This window comes from Bison bison, unplaced genomic scaffold (genome assembly GCF_000754665.1).
Source record: "Bison bison bison isolate TAMUID 2011002044 unplaced genomic scaffold, Bison_UMD1.0 scf7180017864370, whole genome shotgun sequence".
In the NCBI taxonomy this organism is placed as follows: domain Eukaryota; kingdom Metazoa; phylum Chordata; class Mammalia; order Artiodactyla; family Bovidae; genus Bison; species Bison bison.
The window spans coordinates 10,034,076-10,059,102 of NW_011494942.1; the positions used below are offsets into that span (position 1 = coordinate 10,034,076).

General features: G+C 37.5%; 1 protein-coding gene across 1 annotated transcript in view; it reads left to right on the forward strand.

The window, feature by feature from the left end:
* LRMP (lymphoid-restricted membrane protein) overlaps nt 1-25,027 on the forward strand; it is a 92,916-nt gene that overhangs the window by 11,349 nt on the left and 56,540 nt on the right. Inside the window, exons 6-15 of the mRNA XM_010856044.1 lie at nt 1,006-1,123; nt 2,299-2,349; nt 5,984-6,061; nt 8,397-8,453; nt 9,823-9,882; nt 9,987-10,051; nt 10,861-10,960; nt 13,122-13,256; nt 15,059-15,160; nt 16,154-16,317. Coding sequence (XP_010854346.1) covers nt 1,006-1,123; nt 2,299-2,349; nt 5,984-6,061; nt 8,397-8,453; nt 9,823-9,882; nt 9,987-10,051; nt 10,861-10,960; nt 13,122-13,256; nt 15,059-15,160; nt 16,154-16,317 — 930 coding nt within the window. The remainder of the gene's footprint in view (nt 1-1,005; nt 1,124-2,298; nt 2,350-5,983; nt 6,062-8,396; nt 8,454-9,822; nt 9,883-9,986; nt 10,052-10,860; nt 10,961-13,121; nt 13,257-15,058; nt 15,161-16,153; nt 16,318-25,027) is intronic.

Here is a 25,027-nt window from a genome sequence, read left to right on the forward strand (position 1 = left end):
GGCCTTAGAAACCATCACTATGAACAAAGCTAGTGGAGGTGATGGAATTCCAGTTGAGCTATTCCAAATCCTGAAAGATGATGCTGTGAAAGTGCTGCACTCAATATGCCAGCAAATTTGGAAAACTCAGCAGTGGCCACAGGACTGAAAAAGGTCAGTTTTCATTGCAATCCCAAAGAAAGGCAATGCCAAAGAATGCTCAAACTACTACACAGGTGTCATAGATGTTAAAATTCTGAACAGAAAAGTCCTCACTTAACTTGAAAACACAGAAAAGCATTCTAACATTGAACTCCTACCCTCACAATTTTTGACCATATTCCAAATCAATCTATAAAATTAAATATATGTATATATATGTATGTATATGTATTTATTTGGTTGCACCAAGTCTTCATGCAGAGTGTGGGATCTTTAGTTGTAGCATGTGGGATCTAGTTCCCTGACCAGGGATCAAACCCAGGCCACCTGCATTGGGAGTGCAGATTTTTAGCCATTGGACCTTCAGGGAAGTCCCCCGATCTGTAACATTAAAAAAAATGCTAACCTCAGGCTCTCTCCATTCCATTGTTGGCTTATGTATTTGAAATATTCAGTTTCTTTAAAAAGAAAACAAGCTATGCTTTGAGTGAATGTGTGATGTTATTTAATAACTATTTGTGTAATTATATTAACTAATATTATGTCTTAGTAGTAGAAGGAAAGAACTGTGTGATTTAGCCAGTGATGGATTTCAAAGGGAGTATGCCAGTCCTTGGCTTCAGGAATATGTTTGTTTCCTTCTATCCTTTATCTCCCAGTGTACTCTACCTGAGTCCTTTCCCTTTCTAAGGACTGTGGAAGATCTTGAGTAAATTTTTTTTTTCCTTTTACTATTGTTGGCATCTGGTTTGAATTTTCAGTGGTTTTCAACTTGGAGCTTAAAAACAGTCCGTGGCTTTAGTTAGTATCTTTGACGGTTATATTTGAGGTTTTGCTTATTGCCTTCTCTCCCCACCCCCACAGTGCCCACCAGGCTATTATGAGAACAAACCTGTTAAAAGAAGAACTGGAGGAACTGAAAATTACTATGAATGCTTCAGAAGAGCAGAAGACCATGATTGTAGCCCAGAACAAACAATTAGTAAGTCATCCAAGTACTTTGAAATCAGCGGATAGTTTATTTAACTGAAATCCAAATGGTTTATTTGGAGGCAAAGATCAGAAATCATAGGCTGATGAATGAATTGGTAACCCCTTAGAAAAGTAAAGATAAGTAGGATAAAAAATACTGTTTTCTTTTCAACCAGGGTTAAAATTCTTTACAAATGTTACATTTGCAATGGTTTGTGAAGATCTAGAATGCCTTCTGAAGTTAACAGGTGAATTTATAAATATCTGACACTGAAAGTCACATCTTCCAAAAAAAAAAAAGTTGTGTGTCAAACTTTCACCTTTTTCTCAGGTTTTTAAAAACATTCATTTTTTTCAGCATGTACAGATTACTAATTAGCTCCATTAATCAGTCCTTAACACTAAATAAGCCCAGGCTTGTAATTTTTGGAGCAAAACATTATTTAGACTAAGCTTCAACTACCAGAGAAGTAATTATTTTTATGGAGACTGTTAAACTATTCTCTGGAGCTTCAGTAATAATCTTCAAAATCCCTCTAGCACTATTTGAGCATTGCTAACCATGGTCAGGCATGGGGGGACAGTCAGCTGAAAGTCATTCAGACTGATTTATTTTTAGGTCTCTAAGGTATCAGGAAACTTGAATTTCAGGCCTGTGTCTTTCACTCATGACCTCCTACAAGCAACAGTTTAGCTTAGCTTTTGCTTCAACAATAAATGTGGAGACTGGACTCACTAAGTATCAGGTGACTCTGCAAGTCTCTATGAATACATTACAGCAAGGATTCAGTCTGGGACCACTAAGGAGCTTCTGTGTGGAAGTCATGTAGAGCAGTGACCAAGAGCTCACCTTTGGGAGTCAGACTGAGAACATGTAAGCCCCGTTTCTGAGGGCTGTGTAACTTTAGGCAAACCACATAACCTTTATTTTTTGTTTTCTCATCTTTCCTTCTCTGTCATGGTTAGATTGAGTCAAGGAGGAGAGTGACTTTTCACTGATACCAAGAAACTGGAAGCCAAAGGCTTAACCCCATATTGAGAATATTTTCCGACTAGGCTTATGTGCAATATGTCAATGCTATATTTAAGGTTGCTGAAAAAATGTTGATGACTCTGGAAGTAAATATTTGTTATTTTCATAAGCTTCTCAAATACTTTTAAATTATGTTTCTCTTAATAAATCAGGAGACAGAAAACCGGGCTCTGATTCTTAAGATTCGGATTCTCCAAGAAGAGGTATGTTGAAATTGTTAAGCAGACTATACAGATAAATATGGAAATCATACAATCATGGGTCCTGACCCTGGATTCATATGAAATTCAAATCATACGAATTTCAGGCTCCTGTGGGCAAAATACTAGGTTGCTTTGTCAAATGACAAATGAGAAAGAGTAGACAGGATTTTCCTGTTTGGACAGAAGTATATTACCTTTGTAATCCTCCTCATGTATTTCCTTCCTCATGTAATTTCATGAGGAAATAGTATTTAAGAAATTCAGACTTAAGATGAAATGAAATTAACCCATCTAAACAGTATGCAAATCAAGAAGGAAAATGTAGACGTTATTTAATAATTTTCCAATATTATTCCACAAAACTAGATGGCAAAGGTCATTGATTCTAAGACCTAGATCTTAAATTCTTTGACAGTCTGACCTTGGAAAGGCCATTTATCTTCTGAGGGATTAATAATACCTATTCTCTACAGTTACTTTAAAGGTTAAGATAATCATGTGAAGCCATTTCGTTAACCATAATATACCTATATATATTAGTAAATATTAGTAAAATCTTTAAAAAAAGAAAACTTTTATGCAATATATATTTTTAAGCAACAAAATTAAAACATTGAAAGAACAGGTAGAAAAGCTATTAGTAAGTTACTATTTTGAAGAAAAATTCTCTATAGGTACCTTTTGAATGTCAATCATTATGTATAGTTTTTTGGTTGTGCTTTATGTAAGTTTATTAGAGTTATTTATTAAGCTGCAATGAATGATCTGAAAAGTTATCCAATTCATGGCCTAAGTGGACATTCATAATGGATTGCAAAGGAACAGCTAAAGATTGGAAAGAAATCTTGTATTTTGTTTAGATATATTACAGCTGCCAGGCCAGGTTTCCATGAAACTAGTGCTTTTGAAGTAAGTTCCCAGTGTAAGATATTTTTCTTCTCATATTTAAGATGATTGACTACCATCAAAGAATTATAGCATACCAATTTAGAATTGAGATAGAAGGAAGGAGACTTAGAACTCTTCTTCATGAGATGACATTACGATGATTGACTTGTGTTAGAAAAGGCGTATAGATGTCACTAAATTTCCTTTAGGAGGTAAAAATCTGATGCATTGTGAAGAGCACAATGGCTTGGGTAATTATTCGATGGAGTGCTTAGTCACTCAGTCGTGTCCTACTCTCTGCAAACCTATGGACTATAGCCCCCTGGCTCCTCTGTTCATGGGATTTTTCAGGTAAGAATACTGGAGTAGGTTGCCATTTCCTCCTCCAGGGAATCTTCCTGACCAAGGGATCAAACCCACATCTCCTGTGTGTTCTGCATTTGCAGGTGAATTCTTTACCCACTGAGCCATTGGGGAAGCCAATTATTCACTTACATTTATTTACTTCTTATACACACATTCACTGGGAGATAGACTCTATTCTAAGTGAATATGGACTTAAACAAAATAGCCTGTGTGAAACTAGCATGTTAGATGAGATTAGTGCCACCGAGAGAAGAAGAACAGAAAACGGCAATTTAAACTAGGGTGGTTAGGGGACTTCCCTGGTGGTCCAGTGGTCAAGACTCCACCTTTCAATGCAGGGGATGTGGGTTTGATGCCTAGTCTTGGAGCTAAAATTCCACCTGCCTTGTGGTCAAAAACACAAAAATAAAGGTTTACTTTATAAACTCTAGCTTATTGGGTGGTTAGGAAAAGTAGAACTGTGAAGTTAATTTTTGGTTAAAAACTATGAGGCTCATCTTGAAGAACACTCATGGCAGAGGAGATAGCAAGTCCAAAGTCCTCAGGCTGTAGCCTGCCCACCATTTTTAAGGGATAACAAGATCATTGTGGCTGGAGCAGAGGGAACAAGTACTACAAGGTGCTACAGAGAGTTGTGGGGACCTGGACCCCCAGGATCTTATAAAGGCATTGTTTGGACTCTGGTTGTTTATGCTGAGTGAGATGGGAGCTGCTGAACAGTTTTGAGCAGAGGAGTAACATCATATAATTTCAGTTTTACCAAGATTTCTCTGGCTCCTGGCTTTAGAATCAACTGTGGGGCGAGGGAAGAAGTGAGGAGACCAATTAGGAGGCTCTTGTATTAATATTAAAGCAGGCAAAAGTCAGTGAAGGCTTAGACTGAAGCAGGAACAAAAGTAGTGGATAAAGTATTCAGGTCAGTAAATGCTTTATAATATCCCAAAATATTTATTATATATCCAAGTAATATGTAAAATTCACTTCTAGTAGTTTCTATTAGAGAGTCCCTTGGACTGCAAGGAGATCCAACCAGTCCATCCTAAAGGAGATCAGTCCTGAATATTGATTGGAAGGACTGATGCTGAAGCTGAAACTCCAATACTTTGGCCACCTGATGCGAAGACTTGACTCGCTTGAAAAGACCCTGATGCTGGGAAAGACTGAAGGCAGGAGGAGAAGGGGACAACAGAGGATGAGATGGTTGGATGGCATCACCAACTCAATGGACATGAGTTTGAGTAAACTTCAGGAGTTGGCGATGGACAGGGAGGCCTGGCATGCTGCAGTCCATGGGCTTGCAAAGAGTTGGACATGACTGAGCGACTGAACTGAACTGAATAGTTTCTAATGTCTCAGTGAAATACAGAGCAAAGTCATTGGCTGAGAGTGAGGATGTTGGAGGAGGTATTGGAAGTTCAAGGAGAGATAAAGAATGAAATAGGCCAGGAATTGGCAAACTTTTTGTGAAGGACATGATAGTAAATATTTTTAAGCTTGCCTGGCTAGAAGGACTTTGTCACAACCACTCACTTCTGCCATTGCAAGGTGAAGGCGGCTAAGGACAATCTGAAAACAACGGGCTCAGTTGTGTCTTAATAAAGCTTTATTTATAAAACCAAGTAGTCAGAGTTGGTCTCTGAAAATGGAGAAGGGTAGTTGGTACAGTTTGCAAATCCTTGCTTTAGGCAAATGGCCATTTAAATAGATATGATATAATCACCAGAAAACCTTGAGATTAAAGCTTACAAATTTAATATGTGACCCATTGGTTTATTTGTATTTCTCTTTAACAATCGTTATCAGAAAAGGTGCTGGCATGGAGTGGATGGCAATCTGAAATTAAGAAAATACTAAGAAATAGGGGAGAGCCAAGGGGATTGAAGGGATGTGGAAGTAAGAGATTGTAATGATTGGCCGTGAAAGAATTTAAGCTGAGTCAAGAGATGACTGAGTTCATAGGAAGGTGGTAGGGTAATGAGAAAGTAGTGGGATCATTGGATTGCAGGTTCCAGTGGGGACTGAAGGTTTGTTGATGCACAAAGAAGTAATCTGGAAAGACAAGAAGTAATGGTTGAAGAGGGAGATGCTTTTGCAATTAAGGTAACAGAAGGGTCACAGTTGCTGTAATGACAAATCTGAAGGTATGTCTAGGGAGTGAGTGGCCCAGGTAGAATGGAAAATAAGGGATTACTGAGAATATTCCTGGATGATCACATTAAAAAGATTGTTATTTTTGGACAAAGTCTAAAGTTCTGTCCCTTAGTTTAAAATGGATTACGATGTCAATGATGAAAATATCACTTTCTAAAAAAGACTTTGTGATGTCCTTTTATGTTTTTTTTTGGTCTAAATCTAAGAATACTATCTTACTTTACATTAGAATGCTAAGAACATTATGGATATATATAAATTGGAAGAGAAGATTGAGGACTTGTCTAAAACTGAGAAAGAGCACCAAGTAAGCACTTCTCAAATACTGGTAAAATATTTTCTTACATCAAATTAATATTACTTTATGAAGGTGTTTGTGACTCATTGACACAATGACCTTTCATTATAAATTTTGAAATTTGTACTCTAGATGTCTGAGTTATATAAAAGACAGCTTCTGCTTTTTTAATGTAGCAGCTTTACTGATACATAACACATATGCCATTAAATTCACTCAGAGTCAGTGGTTTTTAGTATTAAATATATTCAGAGTTGTGCAACCATTACCAAAACCAATTTTAAAATACTTTTATCATCCAAAAAGAAATCCCTTTAGCGGTCATTTTCCATTCTTTCCCAACACTAGACAAACACTAATCAGCTTTCTATCTCCATAGATTTAGTTATTCTGGGCATTTCATATAAATGGGGTCGTATACATTATATTGTCTTTTGTGACTGGCTTTCTTCACTGAGACTAGTGTATTAAGAGTTCATTCATGTCGTAGCATATATCATTGCTTCATTTCCTTGTATTGCTGAATAATAGTCCATTATAGGAATATAGCACATTTTGTTCATTCATCAATTGCTGGACATTTAAGCTGTTCCTACTTTTTTTTCTTTTTACTATAATGAGTAATGGTGCTATGAATATTCATGTATAAATTTTTGTGTGGATGTAAGTTTTAATTTCTCTTGAGTATGTATCTAAGAGTCAAATTACTACATCATATGATAACTATGTTTAACCTTTTGAGGAACTGCCAGATGTTTTTCCGAAGTAGCTATACCATTTTACATTTCCATTAGCTATGTATGAGGGTTCAAATTACTCCACATCCTTGCCACCATTTGCTATTATTTATATTTTTTATTCTAGTGACAATTTCTAATTTAATAGTATCTAATTTTTCAAATTATTAAGTTAGGGAAAAGTTCAGCTATTGTACCTTCTTAATGCAAAAAATGAGAGATGGAAAAAAGTCCATCTTGATTTTTTAATTCAACTCTATTGAATAAAGAAATTATATCTTACAAAAATGATTTTTTAATCTATATTGATAAAAGTATCTATTTAGTGTATAGTTTTGTTATATCTGCCATATTTTATTATCAGGAAACAGAAAGTGACTATTACTAAATTCAGGAATTTGTGTCATGCTTTTTGTTATCTCTGATGGTTTATTTGAACAGTATTTTTTGCTTTATTATATGTTTGAAATGATGATGTACTTAAAATTCATATCTGTATGTGGAATTCTCACTTTTCCTAGCAGACACTCAATTCCATGTGTGTATGTACATATACATATATTATAGCCATTATAATGTAGACATTAAACACTGATTTTATTCTAGGAATGACTGTTTTGGAAAATATAACTGCCATAAACTAGTGGTAAGAGCCAGAGAAGATGTGGATTCAAATCCTGTCTTCTCAAGTTAAAAGCTTTATGGCAGTGGTGGTTTAGTCACTGAGTCATGTCTGACTCTTAGCACCCCATGGACTGTAGCCTGCCAGGCTCCTCTGTCCATGGGGATTCTCCAGGCAAGAATACTGTGGGTTGCCATTTTCTTCTCCAGGGTAAAAGCTTTTAACCCCAAGCAATTAGTTAACTTCTTTAAATCTCAGTTTTTCCATCTATTAAATGGGTACCTCATCCACAAGCTTGTTGGAAACTCAAATGAAAGGATTATGTGAAAATACCTTGAGGACTATAAAGGAATATCAAACATGTATGATTATGATGACAATTCTACTTCTGACTATGCTATTATTTTTCCAAGTTTTCCATTCAAACAATATACATTTTTCTCAATTACATCCTACTTAGGAGTCTATGCCAACAAGCTTGCATTTGGTTTAAACTGATAATATCCTTAATATTCACTTTGCTAAAAGAAAGCTTGAACATTTTTACACTGTTTTTTAAAAGAGGAAGAGCCTTTTGCATGCTCATATGGAGTCTGTGTTCATGTCCTACCTAGATTTTTCTTTTCACCAAAAAATGAACACACTCTATGTCCTTTTATTATGTGAAGTGTGAAACAGTGGGAAGAGCCCTTGGCTGAAATTGGAGACTCAGATTCTAGGCTCTGTTCTGTCACTTACTAGGTGTAACATCGGGCAAATCTCTGGATAGTGCTGAGCTTTGATTTCCTTCCTGGTAGAGAGAGGGCAGTAACCTTGGCCTTGAGGGTTGTTGTGAGGCTAATGGGAAGGCTCTTTATAAAGTGAAAAATGCATGCATATAAAAAATGCTTCAGAAACATGTCTCCTGATTGTGCCATGATTTTGTGGCATTGTCTTTTACCAAAGCAATGTCCTAGTGGCCTTCCCTAAATGTGTTTCTTTTCAGATGCAGTTACACATGTATGAAAACACTTTGCTTAATACAGATGCAAGTTTACAGAAGGTTGGTACTGTCTCTGTCCATGGAATCCTGGAGACTCCCTCCAAGTAATAGAGGAAGGCGATGATATTTGCATAACTCCACCCCTGTTAAAATATCTGATTCTAATATTCCGTCATAAGGCATTTCTTTATTTGTAAGAATAAAAATTGTTCTTCTGAGTGAAGAATATTGACTTTTCCACTTGGGATATTTAACATATCCTCTGTAAATTCTGGTGATATTCATTCCTTTATTCAACAATATTAGTATGCCAATTTGCCAGTCATTGGCTAAATAGTGGTGATGAAGTGTTTTGTTTTGTTTGTCTTTTGTCTTTAATTGAACCCACGCCCCTGCTGTGGAAGCATGGAGTCTTAACTGTTGGACCAACCGGAAACTCCCTGTGATGATGAAGTTTTAATTCATAACATTAACAAATGTACAGTCATTCATTTCAGGGAAAAACAATATATCCCGAGTTATGTTCTACCTAGTTTGACTGATTAATTTGATAGATAAATATTACTCTATTTATATTTGTCTCTCATGATCATAGCCTATTTGGTAACAAACTTTCCTGGCTACAGCGATGCTGGTTTGGTGGTTTTAAGAGACACAGAAAGGAGGCAGCCTAAGTTAATAAGCTTCCACGTTCAAAGACAGGAAGGGGAAGGAGGAGCAGTATTTCACTTCCTTTCCCTGCAGTTTATGACATTTCAAAGGCATCCTTAGCTTGTGGACATTGACCAGAATACTGACTATGGTACCAACTGTGTCTCCTCCTCATGGGCAGTCTCTCCCCATGTAGTGACATTGTAGTAGCCATGACTGCTCACTTCCTCCATAACTTTAGTCCTTCCACCACTCTGCACTCCCGCCCAGCACTCGTAAGATACTTCTCAGGCCCCAGGCATCATGCCATTCATGGGACACAACTACAGGTCAGGCACTGACTGTACTCTCTGGTCTTGGAGTACAAACTATGATTTTTAAAAGATACGGTTTGAACTGGGTAAAATTGGATGCTTTTATAATTTATTGGTCATTTTGCAGGTAAAAACTGCTTTTTTTTTTTTTCCTTAAATAGGCCGTAGTAATAAAATTTTGACTTGGATTTTAACATTGCCTTTCAGGGTATGATTTCACCGGACCAGGCAAAGATAGAACATAATAACACAGTCAGATAATAGAGGCCTTGCTACCCTTTATGTTTTTCTGTAGTTTTAATCACAAACCCAGACTAGCTGAATTTTCAAATCATGAGATTCGTAGGTCTCATCACATCATTAGGCATATATAATTCTTCTTTGACTCAGATTGCTAGTCTAGTAAATATGATTTGGTAAACTCATACATTTATTTGCTATTAATTCTCTCTCCTACTTTTCAGAAGGATGTAAGTATAGAAGAGCTTAAGTCAACGATCATAGAATATGGAAGCATTATTGAGGTATACCATAATAATCTCACAACTTGCAAGGTGGGGATTTTAAACGGAAATGTGAATGTCCCAGTAGAGTAACATGGGCAGCCTAATGTTGTGTGTGATTCCAGAACTTACGAGGGGAGAAAAACAAGCTGGCTCAAGAGTTACAGCACTTACAACAGGAATTCATGATGTAAGTACAGAGTAACCTCTCACCGACTTTCCGTCACGTGTCCCCCACTCCACAGTATTCACTGGCTGAGCTGTGTGCAGTTCTTTGAACATGCCACGTTCTTACCTCCTGTAACTTTGTGATGTTTTCTCAGCTTCTCTCCTAAGAGTACAGATTCCTTCACACGTTTTCCATCAACCTTCCTCACTCACCCTTACTTTTCTCATGTCTTGAGATTAAGTAATCTTTCTGAGTGCATGCATGGCATGTTGTTTTTACCTTTTTCCTGACACACTCTACCTTGTGTTATCAAATGATAACACATATCAAATGATTTTGTATAACATGCTAGTCCAGAAGTCCATAAGCAGCAAAATGAGTAAAGTCAGTGGGGTAAGCGCACATACTTATATTAGGGGGGTGAAAACGAAAGTACCTTAGCCAGGTAAAGACGGGGTGTTACTCTGCTTAGCTCCAGATAGTTGTTACATTAAGAATATATGGACCCAGTGTGACCACATATTCTGATTGTTTAAAGAAAAGCAAGACATCTAGATTTTTAGTGAAAAATTTAAAAATTCAACTATTGGCTCCAATTCTTAAAAAGAAAGTATGGCTTACCTGGTTGCAACGACCTAGAATCACTAGTGTGTGCAGCACCTGGAGGGCAAAGACTACCTCTGTTTCTCTCTGTAGTCTTACGTACCTTATGACGTCCTTATACAGCACACATAAGTGCTTACCGTTTGGTGATAAATAAATCTTATTCTTGTGACTTAAAACATAAGGCATACCTAACCAGACCAGACTACTGTTGTTTTTTTTTTAAGAAATGGAATGCAATTAAATGTCAGTGGAGAGCATAAAAGTGTCGACTCTGAAGGAGTAAAATCGCTACACTGCGAACTCATTCTTGCTCAGTCTGCAGAGGTAGGTAATTACCATCAAATGGAAACCTTTACAAAAACAATCAGCATGTGCAATAGCTTGCTATTAAGTAAAGGTCTGTATCTTGCTGAAGATCACCCATGACATTTTGAGGGACTCCACTGATAGTTTGTGGAACCTAAGTCTAAAGTTTCTTATCCTGGAAGAATGAATCTTTTTCAAGTTATGGCTGAAAACTATAGTGAGACTCCAGCATGGGGTATGGAAATGTGTGTTCAGTGAATCTGGACTTTAAAAATCTTGATATATTTGTATACACACAGATACAGTGCGCACACACACACACACACACACATATATTTGGCCACATGGCATGCATGATCTTAGTTCCCCAAGGAGGGTTCGTACCCAAGTCCTTGGCAGTGAGAGCATGGGATCCTACCCACTGGACTGCCAGGGAATTCTCAAGAAATCTTTACTATCTTGATATTTTTCAGGACTACCTGCAGTGATCCCCAGCCTGGGGTCTGAAAGATTGTGGTAGAGATCATGGACTATTTTTAGTATTTCTTCAAGTCCCAAAGTAAATGTATCTACCAAAAATTTACTTGTTTCATTTACATTGTTTTATGCAGAAACATGAAATTTCTTTCCTTGAGAATATAATTGTACCGACTTAAATTAATGACACTGATTATTATATTCTGAACATAAATTAGCATTTTTATATATTTGGGGTTAATTTTAAAATAGCAAAATGAATTAGCGCCTTAAAACCTCCAGCCTGTTGGTAGTGCTTTACAACAGGGGTGGAAACAGTCACACGCCTTCTTGTGAATGCAATGTTGGAACCTGACTCCCTAGTATATTTTTGTTCCTTTGCACTTTCCAGTTGTGTGCTTGGAATGCTAGGGAATGTTTTCTGGCAGATTGCTTTCTTTCACTACTTGGATGGTCTTCCCATGTTGGTAGATGATAGATTTGTCCAGAATGTCCTCCTGTTGACAGCTGTGCTATAACCTTGAAAGGAGAGAATGTCCTTGGGGCAAATATCATTTGAATATCTCCTGCCAAGGATGCAGGGCGACATATGTTGCTTCACCTAAGGCATTCTCAGGCAATCTTGAACATTCTGCTGAGGACTGTGCTTTCCTGACATTCTGTTGCAAAGACGCGTCATTTTTTTTAGTGTGCTTTTGAAACCAAGCCGAACTGCCAGACTGAATGACATGGTGGCTAATCTACCATAGCGATGTGTTTTTATCCCCTGTCCTCTGAGGTAATAGTGATGCCAAGATGCCAGCCTGTAAAGTTTTATAATTCTGAACAGAGGTTAAACAGCTGGCAACATTCTGGTGCTGAAGTTTATCTCACTATTGGATTAGGAAGTCTTTGCCTTCTAATTGGAATCTGGAATAAGAGCCCAATCACTTTTTTCCAACTGACAGCAAGGAGGAAGTTAAACGTGCTGTTGTCATATATCTAAAGTATGAGAGGACGCAGAGACTTGGAGAGAAGTATGAGAAACTTGCTTTGTGAAACATCATCTGAGAGCATCTTCTATGAGTGGAAGAGAGACAAAGACACCAGTCTGTTTTCAGTGGGATTTGTTGAATGCACCCTCCCGTGACCAGCAGTTTTCTTTTTCTGAGAATTTCTTTCCTGTTGCTTCTTTTCATAAAATTAGAGCTGTAGAAGTTTATATCATGTAAATGTAAATGTTATCTATTAGATATATGAGTGTCCTTTAAGAATGAGTAAATGTTAAGCTGAAGGCATCCAAGAGAGGAAATGAGCAGTTTGGGGAGGGGTGGTGTGTAGAAGTAGTTCCAGGTGGCGCTATGGGTAGAGAACCCGCCTGCCAATGCAGGTAAGATGTAAGAGATGTAATGATGTAAGAGATATGGTCTTAATCCCTGGGTCAGGAAGATCCCCTGGAGGAGAGCATGGCAACCCACTCCAGTATTCTTGCCTGGAGAATCCCATGGATAAAGGAGCCTGGTTGGCTACAGCCCACGGGGCCATAAAGAGTCAGACACGATTGAGTGACTTTAGCATGCATGCATGAGGATTTCATAAGATAATTTAGAGTGTTTGATGGGGATCATTACATTGACCCATGGGCATCATTTTCATAAAATAAAAATAATGAATATTCTTTATTAGGATGACAAGGTTGTGGACATTTTGGTAATTGTTTCAGAACAATGAAACTGAGTGGCAGTGCAATTTAATCAGCTTGTCATCTCTGGACATGATAATGGATGAAGAAATGCTGCTGTTACTGACAGAACTTGAACAAAAGGGAGTGGAGTTCACAGCTACGCTTCAGAATCTGGTATTGTATAACATCTGCATATCGTATGCTGTTTCACTGGCCAGCAAGATCTACAGATAACTGACCTACAGCCTGTTTGCTGAGCACAGGCGTATCTATGTGTTGAGAACAAAATATATCCTACTATGAAATGAAAAGATTTTTCTCAAATCTTCCTAATGTGCATCTTCTAATTCTGGGTCAATCAGGACTAACAGGCTGACCATTAGGTATAGATTGCTTGAGCTTATATTCCCTACAAGTTAATCTTTAATATCAGAGGGCTGAAGACTATTGAACTCCTTCTAGCTAATGACTAGTACTTCTTTTTCCATTTTAATTAAAAAAAAACATTTCTTCATTTATTTTTGGGTGTTGGGGCTTAGTTGTAGCACAAGGGATCGTTTGTTGTGGCACACGAGCTTCTCGCTAGTTGTGGTACGTGGGTTCCAGAGCACGTGGGCCGTGTAGTTGTGGCAAGAGGGCTCAAGCATTGTGGTGCACGTGCTTTGTAGCATGTGGGATCTCAGTTCCTCAACTAGGGATTGAACCCCCGTCACCTGCATTGGAAGAAAAGTTCTTAACCACTGGATTACCAGGAAAGTCTCTCTCTATCTCGATTTTTGCCTGGGAATCCTAGATGATCAGAGAAAGCTGAGAGCAGCATTTTCATGTAGGTATTTCCAGTTCCTTTCACAGTGTCAAGCACACTGTTGTTTAGTCACTAAATCGTGTCTGACCCATAGCCTGCAGCATGCCAGGCTTCCCCGTCCTTCACTGTTTCCCAGAGCTTGCTCAAACACATGTCCGTTAAGTCGGTGATGCCATCCAACCGTCTCATCCTCTGCCGCTCCCTTCTTCTCCTGCCTTTAATCTTTCCCAGCATCAGAGTCTTTTCCAATGAGTTGACTTTTTGCAGGTGGCCAAAGTATTGGAGCTTCAGTATCAGTCCTTCCAATGAATACTCAGGGTTGATTTCCTTTGGGATTTACTAGTTTGATCTCCTTGCAGTCCAAGGAACTCTCAAGAGTCTTCTCCAGCACCATGATTTGAAAACATCAGTTTTTTGGTGCTCAGCATTCTTTATGCTCCAACTCTCACATCTGTACATGACTACTGGAAAAACAATAGCTTTGGCTATATGGACCTTTGTCTGCAAAGTGGTTATCTCTGCTTTTTAATATGCTATCTAGGTTTGTCATAGCTTTTCTTCCAAGTAGCAAGCGTCTTTTAATTTCATGGCTGCAGTCACTGTCTGTAGTGATTTTGGAGCCCAAGAAAATAAAAAGTAGATAATATTTAATTTTTTTTTTCGTTTTCTGAATGTTGAGTTTTATTTTTTTTTCTTTTTTTTTGATAATTTCCATATTGATTTTTTTTCTTTTTTTTTCTTTAATAGAAAATTATTTAATTAGTATACATGTGTTCCCCATCCTGAACCCTCCTCCCTCCTCCCTCCCCACACCATCCCTCTGGGTCGTCCCAGTGCACCAGCCCCAAGCATCCAGCATTGTGCATTAATTTAATGAATGAAAAAATATCCATGAAAATGCTTGCTTCCTTCTATTTGAGAGGGGAATAAAATGGGTAGGTGTTGTTCTGGAAAATAGTTTTAACTGATTTATTCAGCATATGTAGAGTAGAGAGTTAGCATCTTCGCATGGCAACATCCTGGGATAAAGGAAAGTCACTGGGTGGCATTAGATAATAAGGAATTCTCTCTGATGGCTTTCTAAATTGCCTATATTAAACCTTGTCCAAATTACTTCTTTTTATATGCCTTTCACTGAATTCCTATTTGAAGGTATGGAATTCTTTTTCAGCATGAAGATGTTTCTGAAGTTGAAACACTAATTGATCATTTTCTACTGTGGGTAACTAATCCAGAGATTACTATGAAAGAAAAGTGGGAGAACAAGCTTACTGTAAGTGTTCTGAATTTTGTGATTTTCCTGGTTTATCTTCTACATTCTAAACCCAGGTAGCACTTATTATACACAGTATCATTTCTAAGATTTCATTGCAGTGTTATGCCTTCTTATTCTGACAATGTGTGTAGAGTTTGCATCTGGGGGTGTGCATAAGGTTGTGTATATGATATGAAAAGTGTGAGTGAGTGTGAGGATATGGGATATGCATTGGAGAGACAAACAGTAAATAAGATGTAAATTAATAGTGTATTTTATTTGAATCCTTGTGAGAACTGGCTGGTCTAAGCTTGAATTTTTCCTTGGCTTTTCAAAATTCTCTCTGATAGAACGATTATTGTGCAGAAGAATCTTATTTTTGAGACTTTGACAGTTTTATTATACCAGAAGTTAGCAGAATATCAGAATGTGGAAACATTTTAGGTAGCTATTCCCAAGTTTTGTTAGACTGGAAACATATAAAAAGAAATCTCTTAAATTTATTCATAACTTACTATCTGTACTTTACAACTTCCTAACATCTATCAGCCCCCTAAGTTAAGCTAAAGCAAGAAGTAAATGTTGAAAACTCTGGAGTGTTAATATCAGCCCTTTTGTCAATCTTACCTTTTTAAAAGGTTTTTAATATGGTTTTGAATATGGTAATCAACAAATACTGATTTTACTGCATTTCCTAGTCCCATTCTATTCTATTAATAAAGCTACTGTGATTATTGATGAAATGGCCACTTATCTTAAGAAAAAGAGAACAAAGCTCAATTTTAGGCACACTGTATGTACCCAATATGTACTTGTTAAATTGGGGTCATCAGTCCACAGCATCATCCATCTTTAGGCAACTGAGAATTGACATCTGTTCGATTAGAATTTTAGAGTTCAATAACAGTGAATGCTGCTGGTGTTGGAATGTCCAGAACATTTTCTATTGCCTGTTATTTCTTTATATTTAACATTGGAACAGTGGAACTTGTTTTGTGATTCTTCTTATAGGAATTCAGATATATCATGGAGGAGAAGCTAAATCTTTGCATCTTAATGCTGAACGACTTGAGAAACCATAAAGAATCCCTTGATAAAGAGTTTGCCAAATTGATAGACATTTTGAAGAGATTCAGGCTGGAATATTTTTATTTCAGAAAAGAATTTCTTTCCAGGTGATGATCCTTTATGTATAAGAGACCCCTACTTTATGTATATAACATGTTTGTAATTTGCCATGGCATTCTGTTTACTTTTTTTCAAGTTGTATGCATTGATTTCAGGTGACAATTTTTCAGGGGTACCATTTTGTTTGACAATTCTGAATTGTGAAATAGTGTGAGATTGACCTATATATTCAAAATTGCAAGTAGTAAGCTTGAAATCTATGGAAACCCAAACAATGAGTTATTTTTCCTAGAGAAGGAGTTTGGAATCAGAATATAGAATTCTTTTAACCAGAAGGAGCATTAGAGATCATTCCACAAAGCTGCATAATTTTACAGAGGACTGAAGCAAAAGAATATAAACTGAATTGATCAAGTTTTGAGTTATTAATGGAAAACATATGGATAGCTCTGTAACCTCAGATATGCAGACGACACCACCTTTATGGCAGAAAGTGAGGAGGAACTAAGGAGCCTCTTGATGAAGGTGAAAGAGGAGAGTGGAAAATGCTGGCTAGAACTCAGCATTCAAAAAACTAAGATCATGGCATCTGGTCTCATCACTTCATGGCAAATAGATGGGAAAACAATGGAAAGAGTGACAGACTTTATTTTCTTGGGCTTGAAATCAGTGCAGATGGTGACCGTAGCGTAAAATTAAAAGACACTTGCTCCTTGGAAGAAAAGCTATGACAAACCTAGAGAACATATTAAAAAGCAGAGATATTACTTTGCCAGCAAAGGTCTGTATAGTCAAAGCTATGGTTTTTCCAGGAGTCATGTACAGATGTGAGAGTTGGACCATAAAGAAGGCTGAGCACTGAAGAATTGATGCTTTTGAACTGTGGTGTTGGAGAAGACTCTTGAGAGTCTCTTGGACTGCAAGGAGAACAAACCAATCAATCCTAAAGGAAATCAGTCTGAATATTCATTGGAAGGACTGATGCTGAAGCTGAAGCTCCAATCTTTTGGCCACCTGTTGTGAAGAGCTGACTCATTAGAAAAGACCCTGATGCTGGGAAAGATAGACTGCAGGAGTAGAAGGGGATAGCAGAGGATGAGATAATTGGATGGCATCACCGACTCAATGGACATGAGTGTGAGCAAGCTCCAGGAGATGGTGAAGGACAGGGAAGCCTGGCATGCTGCAGTCCCTGGGGTCTCAAAGAGTCAGACATGACTGAGTGACTGAACAACAACAACAACAAATGAATAGCTCTATTATTGGAAGGACTTGCTGCTGGGTCTGTTGACTCCTATCCCACTGGGCTTTATGTTCCAACTCAGTATACAACGCTTTGCATTGGGCCCTAGTCAATTAAATTTCAAATAAAAGAAGTCATAGGGAATAGAAGACTAAATATAAAATGACTTACAATCTTATCCTTCCTCTTACCTTAATTCTTATGCTTTTTTTGGAAAACTCTTGAAATGTGTGCACTTTGTAAACTAAACATACTAAATACTAAACAAGGATGGGGATTAAATCTTTTGTTAATCACTATTTATATAGCTGCTGATACTTTACTGAGCATTCACTTACATGCTTTTTGACTGGATAAATGAATGTGGGTGTAGTTGAAATTAGAATAAATTAAAAGAAAAAATCATCAAGTCATCAACTCGATGGACTTGAGTTTAAGCGAGCTCTGGGAGTTGGTGATGGACAGGGAAGCCTGGTGTGCTGTAGTCTATGGGGTTGCAAAGGATCAGACATGACTGCAACTGAAATGAAGTGAAAAGAAAAAAATATTCTTAGCATAGTTGCTTAAAGAGAATAGCAAGAAGAAACGATTTTATTGCCCCCAAATAAGGAAACTAGATATCAGAGAGAGGTTAATACCAAGAGGAACTATCAAAAAGATGATCTTTTGCTTTCCCTAAGAAGCCAGGCGCCCAGACTTCCCCATAGTGGTAAAGGCGATATGCAGTTAAGTAGATATGCAGTTTCCTTACACAGATACCATCTCCACAAAAGGGAGCGTTGAAATTCTTCTGTTTAGCAAAGAAGAACTATTTTGAGAGAGGCCTGCACTAGAGTCATCTTGGAGTAAGTGAATATTCTCTGTGATCCTATTAGACACACAAAACAGCCCAGTTAAATCACAGTACGTGTGATTCGTCAAAAGCTCACTGTGTTCCATGTAGTGCTAAAAATATGACCTATGTTTATCTCCAGAGACATCATCCTGGTGGAGTTAAGTGACAGCTGGGATCAGGCCCAGATATGGTATACTTCAAAACCTATGTTCTTTCAACTATCAATCCCCCACCATCTAGTTGTTAAAATCTAATATAATATTAGGGTTTCTCAGGTGGCACTAGTGGTAAAGAATCTGCCTGCCAATGCAGGAGACTTAAGAGACATAGGTTTGATCTCTGGGTTGGGAAGACCCCCTGGAGTAGGAAGTGGTAACCCACTCTAGTATTCTTGCCTGGAGAATCCCATGGACAGAGGAACCTGGCAGGCAATAGTCCATAGGGCTGCAAAGAGTCGGATATGACTGAGCATAATATAATAGTATTTTGCTCAACCTAGCATTGGGCAGGAGAAGGCAATGGCAACCCACTCCAGTGTTCTTGCCTAGGAAATCCCATGGACGGAGAAGCCTGGCAGGCTACAGTCCACGGGGTCGTGAAGAGTAGGACATGACTGAGTGATTTCACTTTCACTTTTCACTTTCATGCACTGGAGAAGGAACTGGCAACCCACTCCAGTATTCTTGCCTGGGAAATGCCAGGGACGGGAGCCTGGGGGCTGCCGTCTATGGAGTGGCACAGAGTCGGACACGACTGACGTGACTTAGCAGCAGCATTGGGCAAAATAATGCTCATCAATGTAAAGATGGCTTAGCTCCTGCCTTCTAAACATAATTTAAAAGACACAAAACTACAAAGTGGCTACACACAAAATGATTTGGCTATAGGTCTTAACTGTGAATAAGGACATGAGTGAAGTATTTTGTGGGAGTGAGAGAGACTTCTATGTTTAGATGAAGTAGGAAACATTTATTAAAAGCAAGCTTTTAGAAGTTAATTGTTTGCTGAGGAGAAAGCCTTCATTCAGGTGCAAAACAGATAGTTCCAGTGCTGAGGATTGGAAAGAGATGAGTGAGGCAACAAGAAACAGTGGAAGAAAAAAAAAAAGACCCTTAGAGGGCTTGGTGAGAAAAGCATGTGATCATTTGAAAATGCTTTTGTACATCCAAGTGCCACTTCTTTGCCGGACTTTTCCCCCCTCTAAACACTAGGGAATTATAGAAAATAAGACGGAAATCTTTACCTCCGTAAAACTAACATCTATTAAGGGACACAGATAATAAACAAACATGTAATTATACAGTACAATTCCAGGGAACAGTAGGTGATATGAAGAGAATTAAAACAGGATAAGAAGACCAAGACTGACCAGGGGCATAAGGACCTAATTTTAGAAAGAATGATCAGGAAAGGTCTGTCTGAGGAATAGTAAGTTAACTAGATAAATGAAGTGAGAAAGTGAGATATGTGATGATTTGGGGAGTATTCTAGGCAGAGGAAATAGTCAGTGGAAAGGACCTGGGGCTGTAATGAGCTTGGTATGTTTGAACAGCAGCAAGGGGTCAGCATGGCAGGGGTGGGGTGAGTGCTGGGGAGTGGTAGGCAATGAGGTAGGAAAAATAAGCAGAGGTCAGGTCCTCAGCCTTGCAGATCACATTTAGGAATTGGGGTTTTATTTTGAGTAGATGGGAAGCCATTGACGATTATAAGCAGAGAAATAATATGACTTATGTTTTGGACATTCATTCTGGCTGCCAGGTAGAGAATCGTCTATAGAGGGCAAAAGTGAAAACAGACAGGTGAGAAGAGCTTTTTTCAATAACAGATCACCAATTAGATATCTTGAAATCAATTTACTGGATTATAACCCTTTAAAGAAATAAACACAAAACATCAGAATACTTTGCATACAGGAAGAGTAAGTACTATTTAATAAAATTTTTGTTTCAGCCAGGTGCATGTGTGTGTGCTTGAGTGAAATATAAAACATTTACTGAGTCATGGTCAAAAAAGCTATTGTGTTAGGTGCCATTGTAATAGTCCAGGTGAGGGGTATAATGTGAGCCAGGGTGATGGTTGTGAAGGTGATAAGAAATGGTTGGATTCAAACTGTGTTCTAAGGATAGATCACATCTGACATACTAGTAAATTAGATGTGGGAATGCAAGAGTCATCCTTGACTTAAGTGTTTTTGGTCTGAAAACTTTGTAAATGGGGCACTAGATGGTAAGATCTGGGGGAGACTCAGACTTGGTAAGACTAAAAAGTCAAGATTTAGCATTAGGACATGATAACAAGAAGAGTTGTTGAATTTAAATACACACACACCTAACCTCTTAACACGATAATGAAAATCTCTATAGAAGAAAAATCTTCAAAGTTTCTGTTGAATACCTTTAATTGATATTCATCTGCTAAATGATACTATCTAATTTGTTAAAGCATTTCTAAGGCTGCTGTGCTTCATATTTATAATATCAAAGTAAATGAATGTTATTGTAAATAAGATTTATAGGTGTAAGTACACATAAGTCATGAAAAACTTTAGTATTATTAAGTATGGATTTCTGTTGACCTTCACATTCCTTTTACTTTCCCTGGAAAGATAATGGATACTCTTGAGAGCTTAGACTATTCCTGGAAAAGATAAAAGTAGATAAAATGGATGTCTTAAAAAGCAGATGAGGTGATACCAGCAAGAAGGTGGAATAGAAAGTAATGGACCCTCCTTCTTCCAATAGATACACTGACTCAACAGTAATACATGAACAAATTCCTTTTGTGATAAGTCCAGCAGCTACTTAAGAGGCTCTTGTACCCTGGGTAACCATGAAATGAGCCACATCAGTGCTGGTAGAAAAATTCTAAATACCCTTTCACCATAATTCCAGCTCCTGACATAGTGTCATATGATCAGAAGGAACCCTCCAGCTTTGAATTTCTTTCTAGATAGGGAAGGAGTTGGACTGTTGTGCCCAACATTCCAAATTTGCTGAAGACTGCCCAGAATACTAGCTTCTGTTTCATCTGTGTCAGAATGCAGATGGACTGGGCATACTCTAGACACCTGGGGGACACTGAAAACAAAGCAAGTGGTTTGTTTTAGCACACAATCATTCATCATAGTCCCTACCCCTGGCCAGCATAGAATAAGCAGATGAAAAATTCCTGATCACAGCTTCTCCCTAGGTAAGGAAAGGGTTGGATCATACATACAACACTGCAGGTTTTCTGGGGATTGCCTGCAAGATTGGCTTCTATCGTGCCTGTATCAGCAATGATGGAAATCTCATACCCTAGATACTTAGGTTCCACTAAGAACAAAAATGGTGGGTTGAGCTAACATAAAGATTCTGAGGGATTCTTAGAATCTTTGCTCAAAGTGACTGGTAAGGAATTTTTCCTGTAAAAGGCCAGTCTGTGGATACTGGGAGAGGTGGTTCTTTTTGTGAAGAACCAAAGACTCTTGTATGGGGAAATATATCACCATTTTTGAGGGATAGTTTTGCTGGGTATAGGAAAACTATACACAAAGAGTCAAGAAAAATTAAGACATAGGAAAATATGTCTCAAATACAAGAACAAAATAAATTTCCCAAAACTGTACCTAATGAAACAGATAAAATATTTACCTCACAGAGATTTCAAAATAACTGTCATAAAGATATGCAATGAGGATGGGAGAGCAATGCATGGACAAAGTGACACAAAGTGAGGCTATTAACAAAAAGACAAAAAAAAAAAAAAAAAAAACAGTGAGAAACAGAAGTACTGGAGGAGAAAAATACCTAAAATTTTATCAGAGGAGTTCAATAGCAGACTAGATCACGCAGAATAAAAGATTAGTGAACTTGAAGAGAGATCTTTGATAATTTAGTCAGAAGAGTAAAAAAAAAAAAGAGTGAAAAAACTTAATGGACATCATCGAGTAGACCAACATCTGTATTATGGAGTCCCAGAAGGAGAAGAGAGAAGAAAAGGGTTAGAAAGGTTATTCAAGGAAATAATGGTTAAAAACTTCCAAAATTTGGGAAGGACCCCGGAGGCCTAAAGGATTTCAAGTAAGATGAACCCAAAGAAATCCACACTGAGACATGCTATAATCAAAGTGTTAAAAGTCAAAGAGAGAATTTTGAAAGCAGCAAGAGGAAGGTTTTGTCAGATAAAAGGGAGCACTCATAAGACTATCAATGGATTTCTCAGCAGAAATCTTGCAGGTCAGAAAAGAGTGGGATGATATATTTGAAGTATTGAAAGGAAAGAACTACCAAACAAGGGCACTATACCCAGCAAAACTATCCCTCAAAAATGGTGATATATTTCCCCATACAAACAAAAGCCAAGGGAGTTCATTACCACTAGGCTTGCATTATAAGAAATGCTAAAGGGAGTTATTGAAGTTGAAATGAAATGGACTGTAGCCCATAAGGCTCCTTTTTCCTTGGAATTTTCTAGGCAGGAATACTAGAATGGGTTGCCATTTCCTTCATCAGGGGATCTTCCCAATCCAGGAATCAGACCCATGTCTCCTGCATTGTAGGCAGATTCTTAACCACTGTGCCACCTTGGAAGCCCTTAAACAGTGATTAAAAGTACACTAAAGTATAAAATTCACTAGTAATGGTAGATATATAGATACAGTCCTGGCCTGAGCCATTAGGCAAGGAAAAGAAATAGAAGGCCTTAGCACTGGAAAGAAAGAAGTAAATCATTTCTGCAGATGACATGATCTATATATAGAAAACCCTAAAGACTCCACAAAAAGCAGTTAGAGCTAATAAACAAATTCAACAAAGATGCAACATACAAAATCAACATACATAAGTCAGTTGCATTTCTATACACTAATAATAAATTATCTGAAAAGGAAACTGAGAAAACAATCCTATTTAAAGTAGTATCAAAAGAATAAGATGAGAATAAACTTTAAGGAGATAAAGATCTATACACTAAAACTGAGACAGTGCTGAAATAAAGATGTAAATTAATGGAAAGACATCTTGTGTTTATGAATTGGAAGACAATATTGTGAAGATGTTCATACTACCCAAAGCAATTTACAGATTCAGTGCAATCTCTGTTAAAATTCAAATGGCATTTTTTATAGTAATTTGTTTTTATTCAATTACTGAGTTGTGTCTGACTCTTTGTGACTCCATGGACTACAGCGTGTCAGATTTCCCTATCCTTCACTATCTCCTGGAGTTTGCTCAAAATCATGTCAATTCAATCAATGATGGTATCTAACTGTCATCCTCTACTGCCTCCTCCTTTTGCCTTTAATCCTTCCTTTTCTAGTTAGTCGGCTCTTCACATCAGGTGGTCAAAGTATGGGAGCTTCAGCTTCAGCATTAGTCCTTACAATGAATACTCAGAGTTGATTTCCTTTAGGATTGACTGGTTTTATCTTGAAGTTCAAGGGACTCTCAAGAGTCTTCTTCAGCACCACAATTCGAAAACATCAGTTTTTTGGCACTAAGCCTTCTTTATGGTCCAACTCTCACATTTGTACATGACTAAGGGAAAAACCATAGCTTTGGCTAGATGTACCCTTGTTGGCAAAGTGATGTCTCTGCTTTTTAATATGGTATCTATTTGTCATAGCTTTTCTTCCAAGGAGGAAGTGTCTTAATTTCATGGCTGCAGTCACCATCCATAGTGACTCTGGAACCCAAGGAAATAAAATCTGTCACTGTTTCCACTTCCCCCCCCTTCTATTTTCCATGAAGTGATGGGGCTGGATGCCATGGTCTTAATTTTTTGAAAGTTGAGTTTTAAGCCAGGATTTTCACTCTCCTCTATCACCCTCATCAAAGAAAATTCTTAATATTCATATGGAACTACAAAGGACCAAAACAGCCTTGAAAAAGAGCAAAGCTGTAGGTATCACACATGATGATTTCAAAATATATTACAAAGCTACAGACCAGTGAAATAGAGTAGATTGTCTTGAAATAAACCCTCATGTATATAATCAACTAATCTTCAAGTAGGGTGCCAAGAATACACAATGGGGAATGGATAGTCAACAAATGAAACTGGATATCCACATGTAAAAGAATAAAGATGAACCTTATCACATGCCATATAGAAAAATCAACCCAAAATGGATTGAAAAGTTAAACGTAGCTTAAAATTATAAAAGTTCTAGAAGAAAACTTGGGGGAAAACCTTCATGACATTGTTCTTGGCAATACTTTTTTGGATATGAAAGGCATAAGCAACAAAAGAAAAAATATGCAAGTGAGTCTACATGGGACTAAAAAGCTTCCACACGTCTGAGGATATAACAGAGTGAAAAGGTAACCTATTGAATGAGAGAAAATATTTGCAGAGCAATTATTTGAAAAGGGGTCAATATTCGAAATATGGAAGGAACTTCTACAACTCAGTAACAAGAAAAATCCAATTTAAAAATGGGCAAAAGAAGTGAATAGACCTTTTTACAAAAAAAGATATAAAATTGACCAACAAGTACATGAAAAGATGTTCAACATCATTATTCATCAGGGAAATGCAAATAAAAACCACAATGAGTCATTCACAATGATGAATGAATCACACCTGTTCGGAACGCTATTATATTTAAAAAAAAAAAATCCCAAAATATACCAAGTGTTTGTAAGTGTATAGGGAAATTGAAACCCTTGCATACTGTTGGTAAGAATTTAAAATGGTG